The sequence below is a fragment of the Pomacea canaliculata genome, linkage group LG4 (assembly GCF_003073045.1).
Source record: "Pomacea canaliculata isolate SZHN2017 linkage group LG4, ASM307304v1, whole genome shotgun sequence".
NCBI classification, from domain to species: domain Eukaryota; kingdom Metazoa; phylum Mollusca; class Gastropoda; order Architaenioglossa; family Ampullariidae; genus Pomacea; species Pomacea canaliculata.
Genome location: NC_037593.1, coordinates 215,224 through 241,351, shown reverse-complemented (window position 1 = coordinate 241,351; position 26,128 = coordinate 215,224). Strand labels below are relative to the sequence as shown.

Sequence of the window (26,128 nt, the reverse complement as noted above, 5' to 3'; positions counted from 1 at the left end):
TGTTTAGCAAGTGCAATGTTGGAAAAGCATTTGTGTGCACTTTTATCTTAAGTTAAACAAAAACAAGAACATTTCCACCTTTTTTCCAAGTGTTTTCTTTTTTTATTATTTTTCTTCTTTCTTTCTTTTTTTTCTAAAGTCTTGTTTTGATGTTCGGGCTTTCCATTCATACAACTGCTCACAACTGCTGGGACAGTAAATAAAGTGTAGGAATTAATGTCACGTTTTCGGCAAGATCTTTTATGGAAATAAAGCAATTCTTTTCTACGGCAAAAAGGAGCAAGTTCCATTAGATCAGGTGGTTTGTTAAAGGGTTGTGGGAAAGATTTCTCTGCAATGTTTTTTCAACATTTTGAAATCAAATTCACAAAAAATCACAACTCTTCCTTTGATAAAATGACAGCAGTTAACTCCATTACACCATCACCTATATTATAATCTTGGCAAAAAAAAAAAGTCTCCATACTATACTGCCAGCATTCAATCTTCATGATGTACGCTTGATGTCCACAGCGAGCAGTTGTTCAAATCTAATCCAAAACCTGGGCATGTGGGATTAATGTCTTTCTGTTCAACAAATTTTAAGTTTTAGGGGAAAATATACAGGTTGCCTATCCAAGTTGCCAGAAACATCACTTATTCCAGTCATCCAGCTGCTAACAACTGACTGAAAATCTTTGTGCCTTGAAGATTCTCTAAAATGTGCAAACTAGGCACAATCAGTAGACCAGCTCTGGGCATATTATGTATGCGCATCAAAAGATTCAGACATCATCTGTGCCTTAGGAAGAAAATGTGTTCCAGAAGACCTTAGTGTAGACATGGCTGTTCACATGTACATAGAAACCTGAACACATTTGCAGTCATAAGCTCAGTGACACACAGGCACACACGCACTCTTCTGCTTTTTTCGCAAGCATCTTACCATGTTTCAAACACGATGCATGCTTCAATTAATCACAAAGTAGACTTCAACTGATGATACTTGTTAAGTTCAGATCAAGGATCACCGACAGCGCAAGGCACGAAAACCTTTTATGGGAAATTCTTGCATTTGTACACTTTCGTGGCACACAATACACTTTACTGTTACGGGGCCAGCACAAGCATTTCCTCATCACAAGTTTGTCTAGCGAAACCACAGGCTTCACAATGGTAGCACTTTGCCATGATGTGCACTGTTGCCTCCTGATGCAGGTGACTTCCACAAGCTGCATCCATGTTAGTTTTTTTTTTTGTCCCTCTTCCTAGCACATCACAGACAAGCATCACCAGATAGGGGTGTCTATTGCATAACCACCATTCCTGGTCATGCAGGAAAACTGCACAACAAAGATGCGAGTGGCACATTACAGAACTCAACACTAGATGCACCAATGATCAAGGATGTCCTGCTTCTTTTCCTTGCACTTCAACAGGACAAGGCATTCGTTGATATATAGCTGCAACATAAGCACAAAATCATGGTCAGTCAGCTTGTATCTGCTGCAAATACAACATGTCAGTCACAGTAGTTAACGACTTTCCTGCCGCCATTTTCTAAACTACTTCTGAAAGCTTCTGCTGCTTTTCAAGGATTTTAAACCATTAATTACTGTTATTTTTAAATAAGCTATTATTATTAGAAAAGGATATTAATTTTCAAGGATTTTAAACTATTACATTAACTACTGTTATTTTTAAAAGAGCAGTATATTAACTTTCCTGGGTCTTTAAACCCATACAAATGCATAAAGGCTTTGGTTTTAAAATAAAACATTGTTCATCATGTATGTCTGGGAAGGGGCAGATGGATATCTTAATATGTTACATGTAATACAAAGCTTTTACCTGGAGGAGCAAAGTGAGGCAGTTGGCTGTGGTGAATGCCAACTAGTCCTGTCCCAGACACTGGAATGGCAGCGGACATGCCACCTGGTATCAATGCATGTGCTTGACCTGCCGTGTTGTGTAACTGACTTGCAGCTGAAATACAATAAACTTGTAAACAAAAAAGTTAACAAGGTTGTTGTTAATGCTGTGTCAGCAGCGAAGGCCATATCAAGCACAAAAAAGTTTAAGAATGTACTAGTTTTTACGGCCAGTTCTAAGCATACAAGGCTAAGGGTGCTGGTGGAATTGCACATAAAAAATGTAGATGCTAATACCCACCCCCCAGTTACAAAACAAACTTGGCAAAAAATAACAAAACTTAGATACAAAAAATGGTTTTTAAACATGCAAACAGCAATATATTTTCAGACCACTAGAAAAATGTAAGCAAACCTCTCATTTTAAGTTTATAAGCAATTATTTACACACAGAACATAACTGCTCCTGCCCAAATCTTCTGAATCCTTGTTGTATAAAAATCTTTCTGATACACCAACTTCTGAATATGTAAGTTATTGTATGATCAGAAAACATGAATGTGTTCAAAGTTTTTATAACATGTATGAAAAACTATTTTTTATGGCATTCAGTAGGCAGCATTTGTTTGTAATGCATTAGTGTGATTGCTAGTTACTGATGTTTTGAAATCTTGGTAACAGCAAAACAATCTACAAATTGACTCTTGGTTTTCGTTATTTGGATCCTCTTTGTGTATTCTGCATTTGATTTTATTCTTTGTTTTGTATTGTTGTTTATACTTTTACAGTTCATATGCTATTTATTTTCCCGTCCCAAGCATGCTGTCCAGGTTTTGTTCTGGTTCTTAAGCGCTAAGAGCATGCGCCTTGGGAGTGCGAGTATGCGCTTTACAAACTTTGCATTATTATTAAATGCAATGTAGTGTGCACATGCTTGCTAAGTAATGTCAATGTATCTTGTACAAGCATGTAGTATAACAAAAAAAAAAAAGGGAGGAGTGACCCTAGTTAAGATCAACAGTTTATGCATCAATCATTATCGACGGGCTCTTTTAATCCTTTGTCAATGTCAATTTATCATGTCTGATATATTGCTTGCCAAAAGCTAAATATAAAGGGAAGGGGGGGTGGTGGTGGTGTGAATTGGTGTTTTACGCCGTGCCAGCAACTGAGGCTATATCACGGTAAGCAGCCAGCCTTGTAAACAGATGCCACGTGCAGAGAAAGAGCAGCATGCCCGAGACGAGAACTGAACTCTGGGCAGCCAATCTTCACTGTATTGGTGACAGGTGCTAACCGTTGCGCCACCGGACCGCAAATATAAAGGCAAGTATGGTCTTTAAATTCCCAACTCTTTTGGGCTTCCAAGTTTGTTTTTTTCTGACATCGTACAGCCAAGTTACTAGAAAGCAGCTGCTGTGTAAGAACTGACTACAGATCAGCAGAACATCAACAGCAACTCATAGAGACTATTTCTGCCATCATTTTCTCCCTTTACTAGCTAAATCAGCCTAAAATAAATTTTCTTCTTCTTTTGAACATCAGAAAGATATGATGACAGCATGAAGTGCTATCTGATTTTTATGATTTTAATAAAATACTGAAAATTTTGTATATCTCACCTGTTGAAAGTTTTATAATAATTTTTCAAAAGTAATGCTTTGAGGGTTTTTTTTTTCAAAAAAAGAGAAAACTGTATTTTGGAAGTTATGCCTCTATTCAGACTGATGAGAATAAGTGGGTTTTTCTGTTTTGTTTAGTAGGATGGTGGCTGAAGTTCTTTCAATAACGCATGGGTCTGTTTGCAATATGTAACGTTAACAGCTACTCCTGTCATTGAAGATCAATTGGTCTTTTGGGCCTGGAGCCAGTTGGCACAATCATTATGGGACCTGGAGACATTTGTTTTCAGAGTTGGGATAACATGATTATTATGAGGTTGATTCGACTCAGATGGTTAAGTATGAGTGGAGTTCTATGGTATGGGTCAAAATGACCAATAACCCAATGAACAGGCAGCCCCTTTCAAATGTACTTTAAAAAATGTAATTTCTTCTTACATGATTTCCACAGAAAATAATATAGGATAAACAGTCAGAAGTAGTCTCTTTTAAAATGTCCTTTTTCCCAACATCTATAAAAAATATCGTAATGGAGTACCAACTATTGGTTATAAGTCAGGTTGGGGAAGAAGTTATAATGGAGATGACGTTTATCTAGCCAAATATACAGATGAAAAATTTCTAGGTGATAATTAAGAGAGGGGTCATAATAGACAAGGTTTTAATAAGAGGCTTTATTGTTATATATCCTCATGCAACCAGATCTTTTGCATGGCAAAAAAGGATCCAAGAAAAATGTTATGCTAATTTAGTTTTGAAAATGCTCTTTTAAAATTTTGCAGGTGCACTCTCAGAGACAAAAATAAGAACCCCCCCCCCCCCCCAAAAAATAAAAAAACAACACCCTGTGTTGTCTGGAGGAAGAGATGATCAGTAATGGAGTGCACTTGCAATATAATGCTGTTGTGCATTATGTTTCAATTTGTTTTACCATGCATGTTTATAAAATGTGGATTTATCATAAGGAAACTTAAAAAATTTCAAAAAACAAGTGTGCACAATTTTGAAAAAAAAAAAGCAAAATCAAACCGCAAACTAAAGAATATATTCCCCCACAGCTAAAGATCTTGGGGTTTTATTTTTTTGAAAACATCAATGCTCATGCTGTTAAAATGGCAGCAAAAGAATGTCTATATTAAATAATAGCAACCATCATTACATAAACTACAATTATTTTGGAAATGAAGAAAAGTAAACCCATTTAAGCTTGATGGGGGGTGGGGGTGGGGGTGCAGTAACCCCAGGCACTGGTTTTTTTCTTTTGAGGAAACTTTGTACTTCAAAGCTGGACTAAATTAAGCACACGAAACATCAAACTTCAGTTTATAAATAAAGAATTGGGTGTCCAGTCACTTAATCCCCAGACACTTCATCCCCGACACTTCATCCCCTAGACTTTTAATCCCCAGACACTTCATCCCCGACACTCAAGAACAATTTTCATATCATATTGTTGAAGAACATTAAATTTACTAGCTTATATGAACTTTAACTTATGTTGTAGATGTTCAAATGACGTTGAAGTTAATAGCATGATTTGAATTTGAATTTCAATTAAATTTTTCGCTGACTTCATAATTTTTATAGTTAAGAATTTAGTTTAGGGATTAAGTGTCTGGGGATTAAAAGTCTAGGGGATGAAGTGTCTGGGGATGAAGTGTCTGGGGATTAAGTGACTGGGAACCAAAGAATTGACATCATCTCTTTGTCAGCTTTTCTTTTCTAAGGGAAATTCCTTTTGTAAGACAAAAAGAGTATCACTTTAGTAACCTTATGCATAGTAGTCATTGCAAGGTTATATAGCTGTTAGTGTTTGACAACAACAAACTTTTGACAAAACTGCACAAAATACTTTTCTCTTGAGAAAGGGAGGTTGTTTGGCGTCAAACCAGTGCATCTGAGTTAATAACTTGAGGGAGAAGCAGGAGTGAATCAGAAAACCTTGATCCTTTAGCACTAGCAGTTTTCAGGCACACAACTTGTGCAAATGTGTGCTTTTATGCATACACTTGCACTTACATGTGCAAACAGCAAGTTGTCACAATGGACAGGAGAAAAACCACTGGCAGATTTATGTTAAAAATGAAATGAACTTACTTAGCGTAAAAGTTTGTGATCCTCCATGAAAGAAAAATACTTATGCTGGTTTTTTTTTAAATTTATGCATTAATCAACACAAATAAATTTGCTTCTCAAAACAAGGCCACCACCCTTTAAACTGAATTTAAAAAAATGAAAGAATGCAACAAATCAGAACATAAACCCCACCTGCTGCACAAAGGTGAACTGGAAAAAAAAATAAAAATAAAAAAACACATCTTTGTATTCTTAGCTTAATGCAGTTTACAATCTACATGGTCAAGAGGTATCTTTCTGATATTACTGTTACCACAAATATGGTAAGTGATCGGCAGGGAATATTTTACTATCACTTAATTAAGTTTCATCCCATAATTTATCATGAAAGTGGCAAAGTGATGACTGGAAAACAATTTTACTACCCCTTTGTTTCCCTTGTGTAGCCACCATTGAAACTGACGAAACATTATTTTTAAGCAGTCTTTCTACGGCAGAAAACTGACAGCCTGACACACAAATCTTATTTAAGTTGGAATTCTTCAAGCTCTACAAATGTGTAACAAACAAAAAAAAAGCAAAGCTTTTTCTTAAGTTGAATGTTTCTTGAAATAAATAATATGCAAGATGTGTATGTGTATGCAGATGCATGAAGAACTCACCTGGCACATGATGTTGCTGGTACTGATGGCCATGGTGGTGGTTTGACAGCGTTGCCTGATTGACTGTGTGAGGAGGAGGCTGTGGCATGACCACTACATTGTACTGACCCATGGGTGCATTGTGTTGAACATGAGCTGGTCCAGGACCACTAGCACTAGGTCCTGCCTGGCTGAAAGGCAGCTGTCCACCACCTGCCTTCATTACAAGGAAAAAAAAAAAAATCATGCATAGAAGGAATCAGAAAGTCACATAAAATGTTAACATAATAGAATCAAATTAGATGGAAAAAAGGGGGGAACCCCCCCCCCCCAAAAAAAAGAAACCAAACAAAGAAAAGATATGATGGTAAAAATGTCCATGGTTAATTATTTCTTTAAAAAAAAAATGGCTGCAAAATGATACTCAAATCATGGCAGTTATTCAATGAAGCATTTATGTGGCAATATCTGAATTATAAAAATACTGCATTTTTAGCAATGTAAGATGTCGTAAATATTAATGATTGTTCCAAAAATTGCAATGATTTATGAGACATAAACTAACACGAAGCCACCACCAGAAGTATTAAAATAAGCTAAAACCAACCAATGAAGGTAAGGCCAAAAACCCGCCCTCTGCTACCTGCAGCGTGTGTGTCATGTAGTTGACAGGCACATGGTGCAAGGATTGGTGGTTAGAATTGCTCAGTCCAACATGTGTATGGGCCGGCAGTGCATGGGCAGGCTGAAGAGGAGGATGACCCTGCAGCCCTATCTGCTGCCCATAATTTAGGGAGGGCTGAGGGGTTCCAGATGTTGGTGGAACTCCTTGTGCATGTCCATGATGTTGTTGAGGGGCACCTGGGTTGGGTCCATTAGGGCCCAAGTGCTGGACGGGCGAGGCAGAGGGATGTGGTGTCATCTGGCCGCTTTGACCCTGAGGACCAGGTGGCACTGAGGATGGATGGTGCTGCTGGTGCTGGTGCTGGTGCTGGTGTTGGTGTTGCTGCATGTGGGTGTGAGCTGGCTGAGGATGGCTCATGGCCTGAGCACCATGATGGGGACCCATGTGGGCAGGTATTGGGCCATGTGCTTGCTGTGCCACTTTATTAAAAAAAATTAATTTTAACTATCATAGTGCAACAAAATACTTTCAATATTAAGAAACATCATTTATAGTTAGCACTTTTTTATAACTCAACATTTTCAAAGGAAGTACAGAAAACCTTTTATCACAATTAAGGTCAGGCAACTACTCCAAAATTTAAAATCTTTGATTTGAATATATTTAAAGGTTGTTTTTTTTTAACCATAGAATGTGAAAACACTACATGTGTAGCACAAAAAACAAAACAACAACAAACCAAAAAAACAAACAAACAAGTTTTTGGTACATAGAATGAAAATTTTGATTTTACAATTTATTTATCCACAAGGGCAATTTAAGATAGTGCTTGTCCTAGATACTACATACATCTACATGTTGAAACAATTTCATTCCCTCACACTTCCCGTTTTTCATAAAAATGTAAAAGTATTTTGAAAATGCATATATACAATACCATCTGTCATATACCAAAACTTACGGTGTTTTTATAAACTAGAAACAGCGATCTAAAGCAGTCGTTCTCAAGGCATGGTCTGCACGCACAAGTCAAACACTACTTTTATGCTTACCAAATATTTGATGAGCTGAATGTGTAGGCTGTCCAGAAACCTGACTAGGATCCATTGGTTGATGAGACATGTGGACAGAGTTGGGTGCAATGCGAGACGGCATCACCTAAGGTTTAAAACATACATTTATTCAAATCAAGGAAAAACAAATTTAAAAACTATAACAGATGCCTGGGAGCATGTGATATATGCACAACATTCAAGATTACTGGAGAAACAAGTTGTGCGAGTCCTGACCCCATAGGATGCCTCATTTAACCCTAAGCACTGACCTGTATGGTGGAGGTGGCCCCTTGGGGTAGAGGTACAGCTTGAAAAAGATATTGTGTAGGCAAAGGAGAAGGCTGAGCAAGCAGTGGTTGTCCTGTAGCTAGCATAGGATCTGGTTGAACTGACACCACAGCTGCAACAGCATCCACCCACGTGTGGTCATACTACTTGCTCTGGTGCCAATCTAAACTGTCCCTCCCACGAGCTATACAGCAACCACACCAAGTTAATTTACTTCCTCTGATGCCAATATACACACACACAACCCCCCAGCCCCAATCATACTCTCATTCACGATTGTCACCTTCCGTTTTGCTTATAATCTTCCCCAGCATGTGCATTAACCTATAATCATCCCAGTGTAAGAATATTATCTTATTATCTACGTGCTTATCAAATGGATGGTACAACTAGTTATGGTGGCCACCAAATGTCAGTGTAATGAGAAGTAGCTTTGTTTGGTCTCAAGCTGACAGTTCTATTAGCAATGGCTTGTCATGACTGTGTAATGAGAGGTAGCTATGTTTGGTCTTAAGCTGACCAGTACAACTATGGCAGCCACTAAACGTCTGTGTAATGCAATGGTTTCTCTCCACACAGCCCCTGCCAGTGCCTCACCTCTCTTGGGATAAGTTTTGCTCTGGGCCATGGTCTGACGGCCGGTTGCAAGTATTCCAACATTGCTAAATAAAGTAGGAGAACACATAGAAACCACAGATGACGGGTGTATTACTGGCGACTGTCTGGGTGGTGTTGGTGACGGAGCTGGTTTCATCTAGATTAAAAAAAAAAACGAACACACACATCAATGTGGCTAAACTGTCCACCAAAAGACTAGATGGTGAGACTAATTATGCCCTGCTCTATACGATATCATGATACTAAATCAAAACTTTAAAATGAACACCTTTAGTGCACAGCATCTGTTGACTGCCAACTGTTCTAGTAGCAAGTAGCATAAGTTCAGAGTCAAGAGTTCCTTATAAGGAGATAGTATTGTAAGTTTTAGCTAATGAAGTGCCAGTGACTCTTAATGATAAGAACACATTATGCTTTAAAATTTATCATGTGAAAAGTAACACTGGTCATACATTGCTAAAATTTTCCATATACTTGTTGACTAAATTTCACAAACACCCAGACTGAATATGGTCAGGAGAGAAAGCTAGCATATCTACCCCATATGAAGCAGGCTTGAACTCCTTTGCATTTGGATTTAAGTTGGAATGGGCCACTTTACTGAAAAGCACAAAGACAACAACTGCCAGTGCTGTAGACAAATGATATGGATGACAAGGATATAATCCAAAATTTAAAAAAAAAAACAACCCTTCTATGGAGAATTTCATTTTTGTAACATGAGGTATAATTTAATTTTGCATGTTCTCTACCCAAGATTCCATAAAAAATCAAGTATTTATTGCAACACAAATTATGAAAAAACCTTACTTCAATAATCAATAATATATCTGAAAAGTAACCCGACACCAACTTACTCTAATAATTTGTTTTCCACTTTCTCTTCCTCCTTCTTCTCCTCTAACCCTGTCTTTTTTTCCTGTGCACGTTCAGCCTTATGGTCTTCTCCATCCTCAAGCTGCAAGAGAGGGTGTTGATTGAAAAACTAGCAGCATATATAAAAGTCAATGTGAAACAGACACCTAACCCTCAAGGTGCAAATGAGGGTCTCCTGCTGACAGAAAATTCAGGAAAAGCTAAACTCAACCTAAGTAATCAAGTCACTGCTCCCCTCTACCCCTGCCCCTTAATAAGATTATTAATGAGAACAATGAAATTTTTAGGGTTCTTTTGGTTTGTTTTTGGCTGGGTTCATTGTCAATTGTGTGTAGGAGAAAGGTTTGCTTTTAATTTTTAAAAGGAACATTGGGACTTGCAGATGGTCTCTCTTAACAACTCTCTTGGGTGGCATGGATGCAAGGCAGATGTTCATACTACGCATTAGATATGGTGAATAGAAAACTAAAATTGGGTGTTGAACAGAATGAACTAGAACAAAAAAAACTCAAAGGGGAGAGAGAGAGAAAGAGAGAAAAAAAAAAAACCAGCAAAAACTTATAAACATTTAAAATATTTTTCATATTTTCTGTATAAAATAAGGAATTATAGTACAGGTAAATGCCTGCCAGTATTCATGTCACCAGAAGAAATAAAGTCAATAAACTGATGTTATAAAATAATGGAGATGCTGATTCGCTGTTACTTTTACAAAAGCAAACAAACGGAAATTTCAAAATATTTTCGACCTACGTCTGGCAAATCATCTGCATTTACAAGAAAATAAGACGAGATAGAAACTTGAGGAAGGAAAGAACGAAAAATCCTTTCATTTTCTTCTAACCCTAACCATAATCTACATCAGTCGGTCGTCCCTTGACCAGCACTTACTGGAGGGGTAGCACGTGGATAACCCCGGTAGCTGAGAGGGCCCCCCAACTCTTGCCTATTTTGGGCACTAGTCAGCAAGTCCTGTACAGGACAACCGGTCCAGTCTATGACATTTGTAAGCCAGTTCTCTGGTCACCACAGCATCAACTACTCTCTAAGGTGCCTTGAAAAATAGTCTTCAACAAGGCGTGCCAGGTCACACGACCACAGAAGGCCAGCTTATGTTGCTTGACTGTTGACTATAGAGGTTCCTGGTGTCCTATGAGTGTGGCAATCTTGTTTCGTGCAAAAGCCACTGGTTCTATATTCTCTGAATGAGATCTGAAGCAAACTCCTCAGCTATTTGTTCTCGAATGCCTGAATTCTCCCTACTGTCCACAGAGTCCATGTGTCACATCCATAGAACAGGGTCTGCACTACCAGGGTTTACTTGATACTGAACCTTATCTTATGTCTGCCAAATCTGATCTAGTCTAGCCATTGCCACTGTTGCTGTTAAGATCCTGATGCGGATATTTGGTGCGGAACTGCTGTCCTTGGAGAGGGTGGTTTCCAACTATTTGAAGCTGCTCACTCCTTGAACTGTACCCCATCCATATAGAACAGTGGTTCTCAAAGTGTAGTGGTCCACGGTGTCGCGTGTCGCTTGCTGCGGGTGGGTAGTCGAGGTATGGGGGCCCGGAGGGGGTTGCCCGAGGGGGAGGCGCGGTCGCCTTTCGCTCTTCTGAGGCTGGTAATGGATCCTCATCGGGAGACACCGTAAGTCAAGCGCTTACCTGATGGGGTCTTTTGTTGCGGGGCCTGACGGGACAGGAGGGCGAAAACCCTATTAGCGAGGGGAGGATGGAAGTTTTCCTCTACCCAGAGCTGGGCCTGGGTTTTTGTGTTGAGAGCCTGGGTTCGGACCGGCAGTGTGAGAGAAGAGCGTCGGTGCGAGGAGACGTTGATGTACCCAGGGCTTGCTGTGTGCTTCCCTGTGTTGGTGCGTCCCTCCCGCATCTCGAGCCTTCTGTGTGGTGCTCAGGACGGGGCTGTGTGCCTTTTTTCTCCCCGGGGTGGGGACGTGTCCTGGAGCAGTTCCACCTTCTCCTGTGTTTTCTGCGTGCGGCAGAATGAATGCGTGGGTGAGTAGTTGGAGCTTCATGTCGCCATCTTTTCTAGCTAGTGGCTAGCCGGCCGATGCGCAAGTGTGCGAAGTGCGTGAGAGACAGGCTGAGAGATTTGTGTATAAACTTATGTGCTGTATCTGTATTTTTGGGGGATCTTTATTTGGGTAGTTATGTTGCGCTAGCATCTGAGACTTTGTTAGGGTATTCTCTATGTGTAAGTAAAGTTTCACGTCTGTCATAGCGGACGACGCTGTTGTTGGTTTTGGTCCAAAGGACGCTTGTGATTTTATATGCATGGTCGTGGAGTACGATGTTCATGCACACCACTTTATGCAGGCTCAAACACCCGCTCACTAAACCTAGTGGGGTGAAGCAGCAAACAGACGGACGGAGGACTAACGGACTGCCATCGGCCAGCCAACTACGTGTACCTGCGTGCGAACAGACCTGCGCCGAGGTATCAGCGGACTGTTGGTGAAACCAAGATATTCAAGCCGCGAGGACTGTGTGCTTGACAATAGATGAGGGCGTGACCCCGTGATTAACCTGTGGTAGTGAGAAGTAATTGTGTCCCAGGCAGTGGCCGGGAGGGGGGATCAGTGGGTGCGCTGTGGGGGAAGTTTGTGTCGTGTCGGAGCACGCAGACACCGTCAGTAGAGGGGCGTGGCTAAATGCTCAGTTGTGTGCGCTAGTGGTGGGATTCCCCACTGTGGGGTTTTGTTTTTTTTTTGTTGTTTTTTGTTTTATATATGTGTATTTTTCTTTCTATCTTGGGTTGGTGGTTGCATCCTGCGGCCGCCAATAAACTTTAGTCTTGTAGTGTATTTCGTGTATGTGTTTTATGTTCACTGAGGAGTGATTGGCTTTGTTGCTCGCGCCGGGCGCTGGATAGTTTGTGCGATTGTCAGTGCGTCTGTGAGAGAGCGAGTCCTGCGGCGCCCGACCGCGTTACGCGACACGCGGGCATAAGTCAGGTGGTCCGCGGCTGACAGTTGTCATATGTCAGCAAAGTGATGTTTAAAGTGATGCATTCCTCGCATTAACATTTTAATTACAAATAATGAGGTACATAGTTTTATGTCAACTTATTACTATACTACTGTCACAAAAGAACATTTAGTTTTGAATTGTAATGAAACAAATGCGCAATTTAAATTTGAAATTCATAGTACAGAGTGATTTTTAGGCTTTGGTGGTCCGACATATTTTTTACTTAAGTAAAGTGGTCCGCGGTCCGAGATACTTTGAGAACCACTGATATAGATCACTGCTTTGCCGTTGCCACTGATCGTAATTTTGCTCTTTTCAGTGCTGGTCTCCATTTTGATCTGCATTTGAACTGCATGTCTGTTGGTGAGGTCTTGCAGTTCCCTTTAGCCCCTGCTAACAGATCTAAGTCGTCTGCAAAGTGTAGGTTGCAGTTCCACCTTTCACAAATGAAACCCTGGCTAAAACTCCAGCTATTTACATAAATTACAGCTAGCCTTATGTAAAAATTATGGCCTGTAAAATGGTTTACTTTCTCAAACCTTCAAGTAAAACTTAAAAAAAATTTATAACCTAAAGTGATTTTCACATGTTGCATTTGTAAAGATCTGTATTGTGCAACCAGGCCTGGTATCCACTGCTACTTTGCCTTTATCCAATGGATAAAGTGCAAATTTTCGAATAAGGAGCAAAGTGACAAAAGCTATCTTTAAAGCATAAACTTGTAAGGAGTGCACTGAAGTAGAACTGTGCTTGTGTGCAGTCAAAGAACCTGGAAAAGCTACCAAGGCATAAAAGTCAACAAATACCCCCTTTACGCTATATTATGCTAACCAGCATAGGTGGGCTGAACTGTTAAGTAAATGCACTTTACAAATATAAACCCAAGCCATCAGTTTACATGTAAAAAAGTCAATGCACTGAACAATTATGTACTTGGCATAATCAGTCAAATCATCTTGTTAGGAAACTTTATATCATTTTTACCTTAAAATTTCGTTGAAAATCTTTCAGACCTTCTAGTTTTTCCTTATCTGAAATCAGAAAATTCATACACAAAGATTTTTTCCCCCCAAATCATGTCTTACAAACTCGATGTATGCAATTCAAAATCCAGGGACTGCGGGGGAAGCTGCCAATCCACACTCAAGTCAAATGAACACAGTTTTACCAGCAAGCATTATGACTTCTGACTATATACACATCACATTATTAAATTTACCAGTATCACAAACCTATTTTTATTACATACTTTTATTCGACTTAGATTTTTCACCCATTATCCTAGATTACCTAGAAGTCTGAATGTTCCACCATTTACTCATTTCTGGTGACAATGCAATATTAAATCATTTCCAGCAGACCACAAATAGTAAAATAACTTTTTTTAACTCGTTCACTACGATCTGGTTCACTGTGGTTTGAAGCTGTTCTCAACTAGGAAAGTGTCATACAACACATCACGCTGTTCATGAATGAATGCAAAAGGGTAGAAACTATTGGTGCATGCAGGAGTTATTCTAGTATGGACTAAAGCCCTTTAACAGCTCAAAAAGTTAACCGATTAGGTCATTTATTATGTTTGAAAGTAGGTTATTAACAAAAAATTTGTTTGGCTTGTTTTATTTTTTAAAAAATCATTTGGAAGAAAGGAAAGGTGGGCAGATGGTGATTGACAGATGCAACTGATGACAACTGTTTTTTTCTGTGATATAACACATCCTTGAGAAGCTTCACGAATAGAAATTGTAAAAATTAGAGCTGAGAACAAGTAATTTTTGATGTAACGTCACTGACAAGCTTTACTAGTTGAAACTGTAAAGATTAGGTCTAAGAAAAAGTGATTTTTCGACTGTTCATGCTCTCGAATGGGGTGGGGAAACTTGACAGTTTTTCTTGGTGCTATCTTGAGTTCTGACCAGATTTATTAAAAGAGAAAAATTTGTTCAATTATTCAGGTGAAAACTGCTGAGGCGTTGCTTTTTTAATATACTCACCTGTTATGTTTAGTTAAGTTCATGGACTAAACGTAACAGGTGAGCATATTAAATTAGTAGGATGGTGAATTTAAATCGAATAACTTGCAGACTGAAAGAAAATTTATAAAGATTTTTCATTTCTGCTCAGATTTTTCTTTTGTTCTTTGTATTGGTAGGTATTGGGGTCTGCTGGACTTGGAGAGGGATGGCAACTGGGAATATAGTGTGTTCTTTCACACTGGAGCCTAACCTGACCCCAGAAGCTTGAAAGAGGACTGCCTAAGGGAGTGGCTGTAGCAAAAAAAATTTTTCCATAAAAGGGGATTTTCAGTTTATTGTGTAAGGGAAATCGGCTGTTTTGTAGTTAATTATTTTTCTGATATTAAATTCAGATAAAAAAAAAATCCTTATCTGACAGAAATTGCCAAGCTGTATGTGACAACCAACAAGAATGATTTCTGGCTAAATACATGATTTACAAGTCACATTGTGACTTAAAATTATTACTTTTCTTGATATGACCATGATTACTTTCAGATGGAAATGTTTTAAAATGAAACAGATGTACATTAGCTTAGGCAATGCCCAAGAACAGGAAACAACAATACCTCTTGGAGATTTGCGTTCCGCTGGTTGACTAGTTTGGGCCTGCACCTGAGTCGTAGGTGATGCTGGGCATGGTTCTGGCTTTTCTAGTGAAGCTGTCACAGAAGCTACAGAAGTCTGCAATACAGACGCGGGTGTGGGTATGGGAACAGAGGGTGTAGCTGCTGCCACAACAGGCAGCTGGCTGGGCTGTTGGATAGTAGACACAGACTGCAAGGGCTGGGAACTTTGAGGTGGTGGCATCAATGGTGTAGGTCCTTGCTGCTGTTGAATATGATTTTGTGGGATGGTATTTACAGGTGGGCAGCTCTGCTGCTGCAGTGGTGTCACAGGGTGAGTTCCTGTATGGTGCTGAGGTGTCACAGGGTGAGTCCCTGCATGGTGCTGAGGACCATGAGGACTGATAGCAGTGCTGGAGACTGACATGGCTTTCTGGGCACGTAGGTGAATGCCTTCACCTTTTCTATCTTTAGTGACATCTACAAAATGAACATATGTTATTCAAGCTTTCTCAGGTAAACCCGACTCCTTAATTTCATAATTGGTTAAAAAGTAAAACCTCTTGCATCACCTCCTTGATGCATCTTTAAAGAAACCATTGAAAGTAGTACTAATATGAACTCCATTTATAAAAACACTTTTTGAAAGAAATTAGCCTGACCAATGATTCATGCAGTTATGCACTTGAAATCTATGTTTATGATTACAAAGTTTTTGCTCCTTTTTTTTTTCCGTTTGAAATGACTTGCCTCCATTGACTCTCTGGTCATTTATTTCTGGTCGTCGCTGATGAGAATGGGTAGGGACAGCAGGTGGCACACAAGTTTGCTGGACTGAAGGATTGCTTACAACTGAACGGTGATTCTCCCATGTTCGCTTATCTCGTGGCAGAGGCTGCATTGCTGCTGCAGACACTTGATGAACTGGCATATTTTGGTTACTGGAAATCTGGGGGCGTCTACTGAGAGGTACTGACCTAAAAACAAACAAACAAACAAAAAACCCCACTCATAGACATGAACAAACCTAATCTACAGATGTTGCAATTGAAGTGCTAGTCACTTCTTTGGTAATTAGAATTACCTATTATTTGCGCCACCTTCCCCAGGACGCAAAACAGCACTGAACTTGGACTCTTCATCTCTGTCTCCATTTTCAAGAGCAATACGAGCTTTGTAGGTTTCACTGCTTTCAATTTCTCTAGCAATGCGTTCTGCTTCTTCTTCTTTTCTTTTGTAGTCTTGGTCATTTTTTCTGACCAGTGGTGTTCTGCACATGTTAATAAAAAGGTTCTCATTCTCAATCTTAAAATATTTTATCATTATTGATCATATAAAAATCCTAAAAATTTTATTAAACATTCACCATTTCAACAGAAATTACTTGTTTTAACTGACAGTTTAAGTTTACTTGTAAAGTATTACAACTATGACAGTTTGAGTAATTTCTGTAAAAACATCATGACGCTGAAACTTTTATTAAAAGCATCACCTGAAAAAAAGAAATCTTAAGCAAACTTTCTGAAAATACCCTTACGTGTACTGTGAGAGGTTTTCATCATATGTACTTTTCACATCAAAGCGCTCTGCATTTTTGCGGAACATTTCAGATGCATCCCAACCATTCTGGAAAACAATTCGTAACAGATTTTAACCAGAGCAATCTGAAGGTACTGTACTTTAACACATTATCTGTACTTCCTTGCAAAACTGTTTTAACATATGCAAAATAATAATACAATAAAAATTAAGATCTTTTCTATTTTTCAATAATTCTATTTGTTTCTTCCTCTTTTTATAAACAACTTTTAAATGATAACTAGTAACTGTAGAAGAGGCTGTTATAGCTCAATATACACTGGGAAATAGTTAAGTTATAATAATAAAAAAAAAAGTTTCACAGAGACAAACTTGATCCGAATTCATAGATCTTTGAAAGTATGCATCCATTACAAGCAAAGAAATGCACAGCACTACTATCATAAAAACTGTTTATATTTTCTTCTAAATAGAAAAACATACAGCAACCTGCCTACTTATCTATAACTTGTTTTTAGCCAATTTTAACTCCTAGACTTGCGATTTCAAAAATAAGTAAAAGAAAAAAACCACCTTATTCTTTCAATAGCCTAAACTGTAAAAATTTTTAAACCAATAAATCTTCTACAAACACTCACAGCATTGGGATCTAATGTGTAGCTGGCATCATCACCTGTGCCAGCCTCCCATGGCTCAAGTTCTTTCATCTCTCTTTCTGTACTCTGTCCATTCCTAGTAATTGAGCTGTCTATAAATGAATCCGCTTAAAAATAAAAATAAATGTAAAACCCATTAACACTTCATCCAGTTCTTCTGATCTGTCTACAACTAAAACCACTCAAAAAGAAAAGCATTAACATAAAAATTTCCATCAGTTACTAATCTTCTACCAAACAAATTTCTATCACAGTACATCATGTGAAGCAGGGGCAAGACCATATTTCATCTTTAACAGGTTGACTATTTCATTGGAATAACATCATATTACTTTTACTTCACTACTTTCAGTGACACACCTTTCAAATCTCACATTTTCAGTCCAAATGCCATTCACATTACCTAAAGTAATCAGTTTAAAAGACAAAAAAAAAAAAAAAAAGGGCGGGAATAATCCTCACCTCTAGATGCATCAAAATCCACATTGGCAGCTGAGAAACATACTATATCATTGGCCTTAAAGATCATATTCATCACCTCTCTGTTCAAAGGCTTTGGGGACTGGCCATTTGCACTAGGTCTCAAAAGAGTGCCTGCACTTAGTAAAATTTCCATCTGCAAATGTTAAAAATTATGCCTTTAGAAAGCTCCAGTTACTAGACAAAATTACTTTTGTTCACGCTATTTTTGTTTTATGCCGTAGATTTTCAACCGACATATGACAATGATAAACATTAGCATAATCTAGGTACTCTAAAAATCTCAGCTGGCAACAAAATGAAAAACTACAATTCTCAACATTTTCACACACAAAAAAACACCCACCGGAATACTAAATGGATGCTAAAGGCAAATCATTTGCGGACTGATGGGTGCATGATTTAAAGTAGTATGTGCCTCCTTTTTTAAAAAAATAAAATCAGCTATGTAGAAAACACGATGCACTTAATTTAAAAATGCTTTTAAAAAACAGTTGTCAAAATTACATTGTAAATAATATGACTGTACTTTTTAAGATGATTAATCCGTGAATTTTTCACAAAAGTATATAAAAACAACCTCTGAATTTCATTTATTGCAAGCAACATTTTTGTGCATCTTATCATTATAAACACTGTACCCATCTGCTAGGTTTGTCTGGCTCTACCCCTAAAATGTTTGACAATATGGCAAATGAAACCATCAGAACATTACTGCAGTTATTTGCTAAACTCTTACTATACTGGAAGTTTGGGTGGCTCTTCTAATTTGTGTTGCAAAAACTTGCTGATCAAATGTAAATATATTGCAAAAGTAGACTTGCTGGATACCAAACTAAAGAAAATTAAGTAAACATTTATGATATTAAAAAGAAAAAGCCAAAGAAATCACAGAAATTGAAATTTAATTATGAATAACTGTTAGTGTGGTATGTTGAATGCCAATCATCAATGTTCCAAAGAAGGAACCTTTTTTAGCCTTGAGACAATATATAAAAAATATACAAAATCTTAAGGCACAATTAATTCTTTTTAGAATACCACAACTTCATTAAATTTTAATAACATTTACCAAAGATATTGCTGTTTCAACGTTTATGCTGTTTTTAGGATATCACATAAAAACGTTCTTCCCAAGAGTAAAATGATGACAAAAATCGTCTAGGTCTTATAAATGTAACCATTTTCTTTTTGTAAAAATTTATGCCAGATGCATTGAGATGTTATTAGTAACCTTTAGCAATCATAAACAGTAAACAACTTTCACGTCTTTGTCATGAACAGTGGTTGCATAGCTTGGAGACAAAAGACAGTCATTCCTCTGAATAAAAACTTTCAGATTCAAAATCAGAATTGGACATTTTTTTACTAGATCTGAAATTGAAATCAAAGAGCTCCTCACAACCAACATGTCTGCCTTGGGAATGAGAAAAGACGGCCCTTTGTATCATCTTCCTCTTTGTTTTAGATGCGGTTTAAAAAAAAAAAATTGTTACTTGAGTACAATTACAATTATAATCAAGTACTCCTAAAATAATGAAAAATAACTTTTATATTATAAAGTTTTAAAATAAACTGTTATTATAAGGCAGGCAGCATTTATTTTGTATTTCTGAGGGCAACGTATAGTGAGAGTTAAGCACTACAGTCTGGCAAACGCAAGTCATTACCTATCAATATAATTAGCTAAATCCAACAAAATTTTTAATTTACAAAAACTAAGGTGTCAGTGAGAGTGTAATGTGTAAGTATAGGGTGGGGGTGCCACATCTATCTGATATTGTGCATGCAGACATTAAAGACCTATACAATTAGATCCAGTTATAAGTAGCGATAGTATAAATATATTTTCTACTGTGCAGTGACCTACCCAATTAGTCCCACTTATAAACAAATAGAGATAATATAAGGTGACCAGACGTCCTGATTTTGACCTCGTGCCCCGGGTAGGACGACCAATGTCCTGCTTGTATTTAAAAATCTGATAACAGCACACTGACTCGCATCCGTGCCTTTGGTTTTGGCTTTTGCCTTTTCTCATTGATCCCTATTTGTCGCTCTCCGGGCTCCAGTGTTCGATGGGTGACCAGAATTTATCGTGTAAAGTAAAACTGTTAGAATTCGCTCACATTAACGCTTCCTCCCCAACGAAGTATGCATGCGACTTACTGATTTGGAACATGCCGGGTTGGTTAGAAGAAATGACGTAGTTGCGACAATTGTAAACTTTTATGATAATTGTGAAGTATCTCAGAGAGAGAATTGGCCAATTTGACAATGTCAACGCTTTCGATTGGACTGCACTGAAAGATATTCTGTCCTGGAAAAATGTTTCAGAAAGCCTTCAATTATTTGGGTCAAAACTTCCTATGAAGATCCATGATAATGAGGTATTTGAATGATTAACTATGTGGCAAAGTTTGCTTCCTCAGACAAGAATTGTGAAATGCAACTTAGACAATGAAAGTTTAGGAAATTTTTGTAAAAACATTTTATGACACTATCTTGCATGAACCGAAACCTTACATGAAGATTCATGTATCTATGAAGTACGGTTTTGGAGCAACAGCCTCGCAAAATGATGAAAGTGCCAGACCATCGTCAGCACGATAATTTGTTACAGCGCCTCCCTCACGTCCTCAAAAAATGGCTGAGCAGATAAGGTAGGAATATTGTTAAATTTTTAATACCGTTTTTCTTTTTTAAATAGAATACTATAGTGGTGTGGACAGATCTGCTTCTGAAAGCACCACTACTAAGCAAAGTCAGAGGAAAGGTCACCCCCACCTCCTTTTTTGACACTCTTTGTTGGTGATGACACCATATTTCGCATGCATCCTGCTTTCGCTCCTGAAACGTCTGGTCACCTTAGATAATAAAACAGCTGTTTATTAATTATCTATTTTCGAAGTTGGCAATTTGCACACGCAGTCAACAAGCCCTGCAAATTCTTGCATCCATGCGAATATGTCACAGCCAATGACATGCATGCTGTCTTGGTCAGCATATCATGGCCAGTAGGTGTAGTAATACATCGGGTACAACAGACAATACAAAACTCGTCTGCTTGACCATCTCGGAAAGCTATCGCAGTTACTCGGCGGAAGGACACAAGGGTTGATTTCGCTAGATTTTTTTCAATTTTTATAAACATTGGCAACTGAAATGTGCTAATAAGTGGTAATTAAGTGAGAAACAAATCATTTATTTCTCTTTTATTCCTCTCGTGCTCTGTAATTGCACCTAAATATACTTTTGAAACGTTTGACCGTCGCCACAGCCTTATCACAAGCCTTGAGTATCCCTTTGTGCTCTATTGGCAAAGACAAGTGTGAAACACTATTCTCTAGCCTTGAAGGTATTTAAACCTTGTGTGTCTGAACCTGCAGATTGTGAAGGTGCAAAACCCCAAACACAATAGACTCAGGCAGTAAACAATGAAGAACAACTTCACAACAGCACATTATAAGCTTTGTCGATGTTTTTCAAATTTTGCAACTATAGATGACTATTACAATTATGTTTGTCCATTCACTTATGAACTGTCACAAAAGCTCCAAGTGTGAAAATTTACAACTGGGACTGATCAGTTGCACAGTTGCTTGAACTGCTCTTGGTGTAAATAAAGAGACTTTGCTCATTCTTTCGCAAATGAAAACGGATTAATGCATGAGATAGCCATCGTTATTTGACCTAAATTTCTGATGCATAGTCTTCTAACTTTGACTTTCTTCTTCTTTTTTTTTTGCAACAAATTTACCACCATGGTTATTTATCTATGCAGCTCGAGGCAGTAAAACAGAAATGTTACACAGTTCACATGACCTACTACTGTACGTCTGTAGAGAATTGTGTTGGTAGGCTGTCAATTTGTGCAAAAGTAAAATGCTATATAAAAATCAACAGTACCTTGGGGCCAACAGTGCTTAATACACCCTCATAAACACTGCCATTCCTGACATGAAGAGTAACGTTGTAACCCTGTAAACAAAATAATACTTCCATGAACTATGGTGCATTTTGTGCTTAAAATTTGTTGTCTTTCTTTAAATGAAATGCTCTGAAATAAATGTCAAAGTGATTGGCTACAAAAAACTTATTTTATAATGTTGAATTTTAACCAAAAATATTTATAAATTCCAGCAGTCAAATGTGTTTCTTCTTTACTGTTCATGAACATGGCATTGTAGTAAACTTTACTCTTATCTAATGAAAAAAATGGTCACCAAAGCTAAAATACTTACAAGCATGTTTACTAGTCCACAAACCATTCTCTCATTGGAATAGATTCCATCAGGATGCATCTTGAGAAAAAAAAAAAAAAAAAAAAAAAACATTTTTCACTGTTCAACAAATATGGTGAATTAACGTTTTTCAGTAACAGGGCTTAAGAAAATGTGTTGGTGAATAACTGCAAGTTTATCTGTCTATTCCCCCAGATAAACTTGTGTATCATACTATTATTGTCTTCCAAAATCTGTTTTGAAACAATTTTTAAAAAAACCCAAAAAAAAAAACCAAAAAAAAACCCAACAACACACAACTGATTACCAGTAACTGCCATTCACAGTACTTGCATATCTTTAAAAATAACAGTACTGCGCAGAAATATCACCAAATGTTCACTCACACTAAACAATGTTGACAAAATAAGCTACATACAAACCAAAAGAAAGTGAATGCTGGGAAAACTTTCTAAACTGTATAATGCCAGTAACCAATCAAAAAAGAAGGCATGTTATACCTGACTCATCAGAGATGAAGAACCATTGCGACGCACACTTCCACCTGGTGGAACTCTGTTGATTTTAAAAAACACAATGCAACCTTCCAGAGGCAGTATTTTATTAAATCAAGTAATTACTGAATTTAGATTGCCAATTCTTTAGCACAATATATGCAAGAGTAAAATCAAAGCTGGCAGATGTTTTTGAAGCTTTAGGAAAAAAGTGTGAAAATGGTGTCATAATCTGTAAATAAACAAAGTGGTGAAGCTGATATAAAGTTTTCGCAGCATTTTCCATGCTATTTTTGTCTTATACAGCAAATAAATTATATACCACTTCAGTCCAACTTTCTTTACAGTCTAAATCAGTGGTTCTTAACCTTGTTTGAGGTACCGACCCACAAGTTTCATATGCACATTCACCGAACCCTTCTTTAGTCAATTGAGGGTGTGTCTTGACCTCCATGGTGGAGGCTCCGCCGAACCCCTGAGACCGACTCACCGAACCCCGGTTAAGAACCACTGGTCTAAATGCTTAAAAACAAGGTTACACATAGAGGAACTAGAACAATGTTAAAAGAAAAAAAATTTATTTCTGGTGTTGCATAATTTCCATTGTGAGTGTATTTGTATCAATGGGAGTAGGTGGTAAGGAGAATAACCAGACGTATGAAAATGGAGCTTAAATCAACATGGTTCTCTATCAGAGGAATTGAACTGATAAGAGAAAAAAAGCTTCATGACTTTCATGCCTCTTTAGAGAAGGAAGGTCTAAAGAGCAGCTCCATCATCAGCACCGGTTAATGAATACAGATTTGCTGTTGATTATTACTACAGTAATTAATCCCTTGCCAATTCGCACCTCACCTTTCACAGGGTTTTTATAAGAAATTAATGGGGAAAAATGATTTGCAGATATACGATTCTTCATGGATTTTCTGCGAAATTTGATCAGCGGAAAAAATATATATTACGAATTTTTAGATGAAAAAAGCACTCTCCAAATATATTACTAATATTAATTCTATTCCAATAATAAAGAAATATTATACAAAATAAAATTAATATGAATTACGGTAAACAGTGCATGTATTTACTCTGAAATGAGAACCAGCATCGCTAGCATGAGACCAACCAGAGAGCGCTGCATTGTATCCCAGCCCCCGATGGCTCATTACAGTGGAGCTTTGTGTACTTTCGTTCTATTACAGGTATTATATTACTCTACAGTACACATTATGTGTTTGTTCTTTTATTTACTGTAAAGGTATAATACATGCACAGAACAGTGTGGGAATGGTTATTAAAGGGATTCTAAAGGCAAAATAAAACTGCTTAGAATCATATAAAGAGTAGGATAAATTTGAATCTCGTCTATTTATATGTGTGTTCATGCGGGAAAATGTTGAAGGTTTGTAGTAGAATGTTGTGTTTAATAAGAGAAATTACACGGGACTCTTTATTTGCTTCCACAAAGTCTCGTTCTCCGTCACGTGAGCCCATGACGTGTGGTTTCCATAGTGAGAACCATGCCTCGAAAATGTTTTGCACCCGATTGCCACGAAAAGATGGAAAAAGATTCAAAATTTTCTTTTCATCACCTTCCGAAAGAAAGAGCCTAATAAACAGAGTGCATCAAACGAATAAAAAGACGACATCAAATCTTCGCAATGATACAGATGCAGACACAGACACTTCCTGTCAGAGACTGACGTCACAAGAAGACTCCTCTGCTTGATCATCTCGGGAAGCTTTCGTGGTTACTCGGCGGAAGGACACAAGGGTCGATTTCACTGGATTTTTTCAATTTTTATAAACATCGGCAACCGAAATAATGCTAATAAGTGGTAATTAAGTGAGAAACGAATCATTTATTTCTCCTGTATTGCTCTCATGCTCTGTAATTGTAACTAAATATATTTTTGAAACGTTTGACCGTCGCCACAGCCTTATAACAAGCCTTTAGAATCCCTTTAAGGAAATGGGAAAGGTCTATGTAGCGTAAAAGTATAGGGGAGGGTTTATAAAACCTTAATATAGTGTAAAAAATATGTAAATAAAGGTGTCCAGTCACTTAATCCCCAGACACTTCATCCCCGACACTCAAGAACAATTTTCATATCATATTGTTGAAGAACATTAAATTTACTAGCTTATATGAACTTTAACTAATGTTGTAGATGTTCAAATGACGTTGAAGTTAATAGCATGATTTGAATTTCAATTAAATTTTTCGCTGACTTCATAATTTTTATAGTTGAGGATTTAGTTTAGGGATTAAGTGTCTGGGGATTAAAAGTCTAGGGGATGAAGTGACTGGGAACCGTAAATAAATATACCGTTTCTATTTCGCGGATTTTCGCATATCGCGGGTGGTTCTGGAAAGCATCTCCCGTGATAAATGAGTGATTACTGTACAGCCAATGGTAGCAAAACTTTAAAAAAAAACCCTCATTTTTTTTTTACCATATTTAATTATGAAGGTTAGCTGCTATTCCACTGTACTCATTACATTTTGGGATCAGTCGTAAGACTACTGACTATGCATACATCAATTTCAAACAAAAACAATCAATTGAACATGTGAGGATCTTAACTGTGAAATTGCTGAACTGTAGAAAAAAAAAAGATCAACTTGTTCTATGGTAGAAAGTACCAGCTACCAATTTGTCATGCACAAATACTTAATATCTAAACATTCACAGGTAAATCATGACTTGTGCTTCCATCTGAGCTCTGTGTATTATTTGTTATTGTCATACGTAGATATCTATCAACTCTTAGTAATAGAAACTCATGTAAGCTGCAGTTTTATATTTAATTAGCAATATCGGTTTAAGATATTGTCAAGTCTAAACTTAACATGGCTAAAACAGATGAATAAGGAAGAATATATCGCACAAACTTAACATTTTCAAATGACCTCGGCGATTTTTGTTGTGAATGCGGATGTATGAACATGCATGATGATGGCAAGCTGCTTGCACTGCCTACAAACCACATCTAGCACTAGTAGCGAGATGGCGCAGGCAACTGCAAACACATCATTTCCGCCCCAATAAAAAGATGCAAGAAAAAAAATGAATAAGTCAAAATTATAGTAATGTAAACGCTAAAACAGGTCCAGAATCTTTATCTATTATTATAACATTGCATGTTATTTTTACCTTGTGTTGTTCATATTCACTTGTCTAGAAGAGGCCCCTCTGCTCGTCCTCCTCGGCTCTCTTGTGGTCATGGTCGCCATCTCAAAAATGTTCACTTATAGATCCTGAGTACTTATAAAATGTCTGTGATCCTCAGATCACCCGATGATATCTACAAGCAAACAGACCATTAATAATCACGTACTTGCTGTGTAAAGCGCACAGTTATGACTGTTTGGCAGGAAAAGTATGAGGATTGTAATCAAGCGACGTCGTCCAGCTGAGCCCTCATCGCTCGCGATCAGCCAAAAGGTAGCGGAGGAACACAAGTGACGTCACACTATCGCTTTTTTTAACAA

General features: G+C 37.7%; 1 protein-coding gene across 3 annotated transcripts; it reads right to left on the bottom strand.

Moving 5' to 3' along the window:
• Window positions 1–79: 79 nt before the first annotated feature.
• LOC112561019 (ataxin-2-like protein) lies at window positions 80–26,101 on the bottom strand. 3 transcript variants are annotated; one of them, XM_025233142.1, is made up of 21 exons: window positions 25,791–26,101; window positions 22,642–22,696; window positions 22,142–22,201; window positions 21,807–21,878; window positions 17,880–18,033; window positions 17,400–17,524; window positions 16,760–16,848; window positions 16,307–16,492; window positions 15,973–16,199; window positions 15,226–15,702; window positions 13,626–13,672; window positions 9,633–9,733; window positions 9,315–9,375; window positions 8,755–8,911; window positions 8,139–8,269; window positions 7,867–7,972; window positions 6,797–7,293; window positions 6,211–6,406; window positions 5,741–5,758; window positions 1,831–1,965; window positions 80–1,442 (listed from the first exon to the last, which is right to left on the bottom strand). In XM_025233142.1, the coding sequence occupies exons 1-21, from the start codon at window positions 25,868–25,870 to the stop codon at window positions 1,381–1,383; spliced, it is 3,036 nt and encodes a 1,011-aa protein (XP_025088927.1). In that variant the 5' UTR covers window positions 25,871–26,101; the 3' UTR covers window positions 80–1,380. The 3 variants fall into 3 exon arrangements, with proteins under 3 accessions (XP_025088927.1, XP_025088929.1, XP_025088928.1); XM_025233144.1 differs by having other exon boundaries at window positions 6,833–7,293; window positions 25,791–26,100; XM_025233143.1 differs by lacking the exon at window positions 5,741–5,758 and having other exon boundaries at window positions 25,791–26,100.
• Window positions 26,102–26,128: the final 27 nt, after the last annotated feature.

Excerpts from the sequence above, each read along its gene's own strand:
- LOC112561019 (XM_025233142.1), bottom strand. The coding sequence starts at position 25,870 with ATGGCGACCATGACCACAAGAGAGCCGAGGAGGACGAGCAGAGGGGCC. Across the intron at positions 17,525-17,879 it reads GGATTTTGATGCATCTAGAG|CGGATTCATTTATAGACAGC; the intron begins GTGAGGATTATT and ends TTTATTTTTAAG. Across the intron at positions 7,973-8,138 it reads GGGCCACCTCCACCATACAG|GTGATGCCGTCTCGCATTGC; the intron begins GTCAGTGCTTAG and ends TTTAAACCTTAG.